The sequence below is a fragment of the Harpia harpyja genome, chromosome 23 (genome assembly GCF_026419915.1).
Source record: "Harpia harpyja isolate bHarHar1 chromosome 23, bHarHar1 primary haplotype, whole genome shotgun sequence".
Lineage (NCBI taxonomy): Eukaryota > Metazoa > Chordata > Aves > Accipitriformes > Accipitridae > Harpia > Harpia harpyja.
The window spans coordinates 83,469-90,860 of NC_068962.1; the positions used below are offsets into that span (position 1 = coordinate 83,469).

Consider the following 7,392-nt stretch of genomic DNA (forward strand, 5'->3'; position numbering starts at 1 on the left):
AAATAACAGAAACAAGCCCTTCCTTTTTACAGGAAAAGGCACTATTTTCTTTGCACTGTATCTAGTACCACACCTCCCTCCAGCCGGGGGAGGTGGGGAGGGCTTCACCCTGCAATATCAGCCAGAGCAGTTTCAGTTTCACCCCAGTCCCATCTGTTTACTCCTCTGTAGCTCCCCAAGCCGCACTATCATCAGCCACGGCCAGCAAGTCAGTCTTCATTGTTGCTATAGATTTTGGCATGTTCTACAGTGGGTGCTGTTTTTCCCTTGCTCCAGGTACAGACCAAATCTGCCAGGTGTACTGGGGAACAGAGGAAGGGCTCAAGACCCCAAAGATGCCCATGTGCATCTTGTTCAACCAGAAGTTCAGGAAGTTTGGCTGTGATGCTGTGATGAAGTAGAAGAGCCTGCCCTGCAGAGAAGGTGACAACCGGTACTTCTTCCGGAAATTCAAGATGAAGCTGTAGGTTGAATGGTTACTGCTAATGAGAGTCAGAACTATTCATTTATTTGAGGAGTGGGGGTTAGAGGAATTGGTGAAAAAGGGCTGAGTAAATCTGGTTGATGAGGATGAGTGAATGGAAATCAAAGAGCATTTTGATGAACTGAAGAAATGATTTATTTTCTTTAATTAGCCAAAGGTTTCACGGGCCCTTCCTTTATGATGCTGTTCATTATCTAAAGACAATAAAACCTGACTGCACACCTCGGTGAAGCCAAATACTTGTTCTTAATGAAAAGCTGCCCTCAGTCCTCAACAGGGAACAAGTGAAGCTTCCTGTAATTCAAAGGAGGTGGGCAACCTCGGGATCACCATGTTTTATACCTCCCTCTACCTTGTTTCTCCCCCCCCCAATGGTATGCTGAAGCTAATTTAAAGGTGGCTAGCTGTGAGATTGCAACCACCACTTTCCTTCTGCCCCGGGGTCTCAGTCTGTTTTTGCTCGGCATGCCGCACATTTCCCCCTCGTGCCTGTTCCTTCCCTCCTCTAAACCATCCTAAACAATACAAGGTTTTGTCTGCGCTCGGCATCCAGCAGCAGCAGCAATTCCCCAAGCCCCTTAGCCTTTATTTCATGTGCATGCCCTGGACTTAACCAGAACATTCTTGCCAGAGGTTAAGCCCAGGTGCCGCGTGGATAATCCAAGATTTTTTTTGCCTCCGGTTCCAAGTGACCGACCATGACGATAATGGGCCCGTAGGTGCTGTCTGCATCTCACCCTGGCCCTTCTCCTGCCCCTTATCTCTCTCCCTCCCAGGCAGGTAGGGCTTAGGGATAGGACAGAGATCCCAGCTGCAAGCCAGAAGGATTAGGGTAGCGAAATGCCTGTGCTCCTGACCTGGCTGTCCTGCACCATTTATCTCTTGCATTAAAATGAGGTGGCTTTCCAGGGCACTGCAGCCATGGATGCTGTGCCCATGCTGCCGTCACCATCCCCACAACGCTGTCATTTTGGGCTGGCAATGCCTCCCACTCGCCAAGTACCAAGGCCAGGAGCAGCTGCGGGGTAGGCCTCTGCTAAACCGTAGAGCTAGGGGGAAAGCAGTGACCGTGGCACAAAAGCAGGACTGGAGAGAGTTGCTGGAGCTGGAAACGGGATTGTTGGACTGAAGGACCAAGAAGTGCTGGGAAGAGGGGACAGCAGGGCACCATGGCGCCCACAGCACAGCAGTGGTCTTGGGAGCAAACCAGGAAAATCAGTGCTTGGGCAAGGATCGCCTTCAGAAAAGAGAAGCCAAGCACTGGCCTTGGCAGGGGTGAGAGGGGAGGAGACCTGATATTTTTCTTCCCCACTGAAAACTCCCTTTTTTCCCTTCTCTCCTCAGACAGCGAGATCTTTGCTCTGGCACCTGATGCCATGACGAGAATGCTAGTCCTCCCTCCTCATGTGGTTAGTTTCTTTCCTGATTAAAAGTGATTAGGCAGCGCTAAAGCCTGCAGAAATGTGTCCAAGGGGAACAGAGACAAAGACTCCATTCAAGATCTCTTAAATCCCCAGGGCAGTATTTAGAGAGCCCCAAGGAGAGAACTGGAGCAGAACCATCCCACCAGGACCTCCCTGTCCTTCTCCCTCCTGCTGCACCCTTCGTTGCCAACGTCTCCTCCACCATGTCGTTCTCTGAAGCAGAGGTGCAAAGTGCCCGCGGCGCCTGGGAGAAGATGTATGTGGATGCTGAGGACAATGGGACAACCGTGCTGGTCAGGTAAGGATAGAGCCCATCCCGCTGCTACCCCAGAGGGTTGAAGGAGGAACAGCAAGAAGGATGGAGTTACCACCTAGGAGCACGTCTTGATGTTTTTCACGCAGCCCTTGCTGGGAACATTTTGATTTGCTGTGGTTCATCCCACCACAGGGAGGAAACGGGGAAGAGGAGAGATCCACACGAAGAAAAGTAAAAGGGAAGGGGGTGGGAAAGGAAGAAGAGACGAGAACAATTTCTTCACCCATTTAAGGTAAAGAAAAGGAAGTGTGGTATGAAAGAGAATGGGAACAAAACATGGGCCCTATTTCCCTCTTCCCCTTTACCTCTAAACATCTTTAATGTTTTGGGTTTTTTTTAACTTGCATGTCCTCAATATTTTTCTTCTGATTCTCTTTCAGCCTTTCCAGTCCAGAGCCCATCTGTTTCATTGTATTGTACCCTTCCTGTTGGCTTTCCTCTCTTAGTTTTCAGTCTGTTTTCCTCTTCTTCTATAAGACAGAAGCTTCTTCTATGAGACAGAATCTTCTTCTATTCACCTTTCACATATCCCTCTCTCAGCTGGGACTTACATCACCTCCATACGCACTGATCAGTCCAAATACTATTTCTGGTTATCATACCTTTACCAATCCCTCTGGCTTTCTTGTATATCACATCTTGTGCATGGATCAGCCTCAAAAAGCGATATGCACTGCTCTTTCCTTCTGCAGTCTGCGCAACCTGAGGGCAGTTAGGGTCAGAAACGCAGCAATAAAATGCTAGTAGCATCCAGTGGCTTGGCTCGCTGGGGTAGTTTACTCCAGGGTTTTGCCTTAGTGTCCTACACCCCCAGCCCTCCCTTTAGAGAAATTCTGGGGTCCCCAGTACAAGAGAGACATGGACATACTGGAAAGAGTAAAACGAAGGGCCACAAAGATGATGAAGGGACTGGAGCATCTCTCCTGTGAGGAGAGGCTGAGAGAGCTGGGGCTGTTCGGTGTGGAGAAGAGAAGGCTCGGGGTGGGGGGATCTTATCTACGCATATAAAAACCTGAAGGGAGGGTGCAAAGAAGACAGAGCCAGGCTCTTCTCAGTGGTGCCCAGTGACAGGACCAGAGGCAACGGGCACAAACCGACAGACAGAAGTTTCCCTCTGAACATCAGCAGACACTTCTTCACTGGGAGGGTGACTGAGCACTGGCACAGGTTCCCCTGATAGGTTGTAGAGTCTGTATCCAAAAGCTGTCTGGACATGGTCCTGGGCAACCGGCTTAACCAGGGAGTTTGGACCAGATGACCTCCAGAGATCCCTTGAAGCCCAACCGTTCTGTGACTCTGTGAAATGCAATCTGGAATTTGCTATTGCTATTTCAGGTGGATAACTGGCTTACACAATGGAGGAAACCACTTTTTTAAGAGCTTAATGAAGATGACTGCAATTGATGTATTATAACAGGCAATTCCTTTATGCGTAGCATTGAATTGTGTTACTTTTGAATAAATGAAATGAGCAGTACCCAGTACTCAAACAACAATCCATCACAGGCAGTAAGAAAGCTTTGGGATGGACTCTAGGAAGGGGTTAATTAACAAAACCAATAGTAGGGTTTCTCCATGAAAACACCTACCAAGGGCACGGTGAACATATCTGCTGTCCAGGACATCTTTGGGAATACTGTGCTGTCACGCTCACCCTGTGTGAACACACTCCCACTTCTCTGTGGATTTTATCTCTACCTAACACTGAGTCAACACTGAGGAAGCATTTACTTTAGAAGCAGTGGAATAAATTCAGGCTAGGTAGGTTTTAAGGCAGAGTGAGCAAAGGGAAGTGCTCTGGGGAGAGGCGAGGGAGGGGACAGGCTGCTGAAGGCACAGGGGCTGTGCACAGATGGGAAGGGCAAAGGAGAACCAAGAAATGCAGGGGAAAGAGGTGTCTGTTCTAATAAAGAGAACAAAAAAGGGTGATAAATGCATAAGACAGGGCCTGGAACATGAAGCCATATCTGCATTGATGCCTTGGTCCACAAATTAGGACGTCTCTCGTTTCTCAACAGGATGTTTACCGAGCACCCAGACACCAAGTCCTACTTCACACACTTCAAAGGCATGGACTCCGCCGAAGAGATGAAACAGTCGGATCAGGTCAGGGGCCATGGCAAGAGGGTTTTCACTGCCATCAATGACATGGTGCAACACTTGGACAACTCCGAGGCTTTTCTTGGGATATTGAACCCACTCGGCAAGAAACATGCCACGCAGCTGAAGATTGACCCCAAAAACTTTAGGGTGAGCCAGCAGCCCTCTTCCCAGGGGGTGTAATTGTGATGAGAGGATGTCTTCCCCTTTGAGGGGTAGAACTGAGGAAAACAGGCTTTGTATATATAAATATATATATGCTTCAGAGAGCAGAGATGGTGGAAGGTGAGATGGTTGATGGCAGAAGATAGCAGGAATGAGAGATCTGGCATCTGTTGGGAAGGCGGCTATGCAGCTGATGTGATGCAGGCAGGTCTGCTCAGGTGGGAGCTGCAGAGCTGCCCATGAGTTGTAGTGGGTTTTCTCAGTGCAACATGATTCCCATGCTTGTCATTTAATAACAAGACACAGAAAAGCAGCTTAACACTGGACTTCAGTCCTTGATGTCCATTTTTCTCTAGTAACAGGAACTGAGCTTTTCTGGGACAACTAAACCAGCTGTTATTGAGCAACAATCATAACAGCATTGCCATCACTAAACAAACACAGATAATAAATACAGGATCAAATGACTTGCCCAAGTCCACCTAAGGTCACTAGCAGAGTCCATTTATAACTATTTTGTCTGCCTTACGCAGCACAAAATGCAAAAAAAAAGAGGCACCTTTTGGCAAATGTCACTCGGGCACCAGGAAGGTGATTTCCCAAGCAGCGGGCCCAATTTTCAATAAGTAGCAGAATAAGTGAGGATTTCTGCCTGGAGAGATCCTGAAAAGACTTTTTCAGGGTAAAGACGCACACAAAATAATGCTGCACAGAAAAGGAGTTGACATTTCAAAGTATACCAGCTACCTAGTGACTGTAAAGACAAACAAACCATCATTGCTACAGAGTGCTAGATAGCTAACAAGCAGGAAAGATTAGGAAGAAACTTATCCCCCAAGCCATGTATTCCATAGGTGTCCAACATGGGGCTCCTCGTGGCCTTAAACATTTGGGACTGTCCACTGTCAGGAGGATTGCTGTAGATGGACCAAGTGAACTGGTCCTATACAGCTGTCTAGGTGAGTGATGGGTGCAGTCAACATTAACTAGATACAGGATAGCTGAAGAAACCAGCAGCAGTGACTACATTTTTTGTTGAATTCTATAATGTACCTAATTTTCCATGACCTATTACAAGCTCTGCATGCTATATGGTGCTGAATTTTTCTTGTACCCCTTTCCGCCCTCCAAGAATCCCAACTAAAAATATATATTTTGTTCTTATGCTTCTAATGTGGAGGAAAGTTCACACTGGTTGTTTCTTCCCTTCTCCTTGTTTAGATTATCTGTGACATTATCTTGCAACTGATGGAGGAGAAATTTGGCGGAGACTGCAAAGCTTCCTTTGAGAAGGTGACCAATGAAATCTGCACTCACCTGAACAACGTCTACAAAGAGGTGGGTTGGTGAGAATGTGCAACCTCCAGGCTCTTCAAACATCTCACCAGCACTGATTTGCTGCTTTTGGGCCTCCAGACATAGTTGGAAGAATGAAAAAGTAAAAAAAAAAACCAAAAAAACCAAGAAAAAGGCTTATATAATGTAGATATCAACGTCAATAATTTCCTTAGCAAACTGAGTTTCTACAGCTAAATAAAACCTGCAGATACATCAAAGCCAACCAACAAATCCTGATGTGCTTTGCAGCTTCAGTGCTCCAGGTGGGTTCCTCTGGCCACTGTCCTTGAAGACTACATTTTAAGACAATGACTTTAAGCTTGCTATTCCTAAGAGAAAGACTTGCTCCTTCCAGCAGCACCAGCCCAGAGAGGCACCAGCAGCTCTTTATCTCGGCTACCACCTCTCCATCCTCATGAATGATGAGCAGGAGACCATTTTGAAGCATCTCCAGGGACTTTGTAGAGGTCATTATTTAAGAGGCACGGGTGTTGTTTCGTGTTTGAACTAAATCAGTGAGGAGAGTGGTGTATGGGAAAGACTAATGTCTGAGAAAGACTCGGGGAAAGTCCCATCCTGCATGAGCCAGCGGAGTTCCCCAACCTTGGGAGAGGTTTCTCAGAGTAGCTTTCAGTGCAAGGGATGGCAACACTGAACGTGGTCACCAGTGGGTCCCTCTGGGCAGGGATTAACATCTCCAGCGCGTGGATTTCACGGTGCTACTGCCAGCAAATTGCTCTAGCCACTTACCCAGGAGAGGGCAATGGTATCGAGCTCACTAGCTCCTGTGCTACTCGCAATGCATCCAGCTGAGGGAGGTTGCTGCCTCACTGAGTGGGCAGTGTGGCGGGCTTAGCTCAGCGTGGGATTTCTACAGCATTGCCCTCATCCTGTCCTGTTACACAGCCTGCGCCTCCCTTCAGTGGTAATCGAGTCCCGAAATACTTAATTGCTTTTCCTTGAATTCCTTAGACGTGGTGAAATAATCAGCTAATAACTGCAAATAACCACATGCCGTTTTGCTTCAGTGTAGCGCAATAAACACAGAGAAAGCAGATGTGTCCTCTCGTTTGTAGCATGGAAAAGGCACTTGCGATGTGCAGCAGTGGTAGCTGGTTACAGTGCACAGTTGCTGGTGGTACTGGGGGGGTTTACCAACACCAGCTCAAGCTCCCACCCAGGCACCCATCACACTTGCAGTAATCAGGCTCCTTGGGTAGTGGGAAGGGAAGCTTTTCACTTGACCATGAAACAACAGTTCTGTAAAGAGCTAAAAATGCAGAATTCTCCTTCACTTGCGTCGTGTCCTCCTTCACTTGTGTCCACAACTTGATGCGTAGCTTTCCTCACCCTTCCCATTTGTTTGGCAAAGGATGCTGAAATCCCAAAGTCCAGAAGATGAACTTGCTGGAGAGGGAGGATGGGGCAGGCTGCTTTATTTGATTCGGTGTTTTAGTCAGCTCAGGGAGAAGGGGAAGCATATTGCATAGCATCGTCAAGTATTGTAAGAAAAGAACAAGACTTGTAAAAAAATATTTATAGTCTCAAATCCCTTTGAGGGCATA

General features: G+C 47.5%; 1 protein-coding gene across 1 annotated transcript; it reads left to right on the plus strand.

The window, feature by feature from the left end:
* The first annotated feature begins 2,019 nt into the window (after positions 1–2,019).
* LOC128135662 (cytoglobin-1-like) lies at positions 2,020–6,065 on the plus strand. The gene is made up of 3 exons (XM_052774727.1): positions 2,020–2,206; positions 4,243–4,474; positions 5,711–6,065. The coding sequence occupies exons 1-3, from the start codon at positions 2,112–2,114 to the stop codon at positions 5,837–5,839; spliced, it is 456 nt and encodes a 151-aa protein (XP_052630687.1). The 5' UTR covers positions 2,020–2,111; the 3' UTR covers positions 5,840–6,065.
* The last annotated feature ends 1,327 nt before the right edge of the window (positions 6,066–7,392 follow it).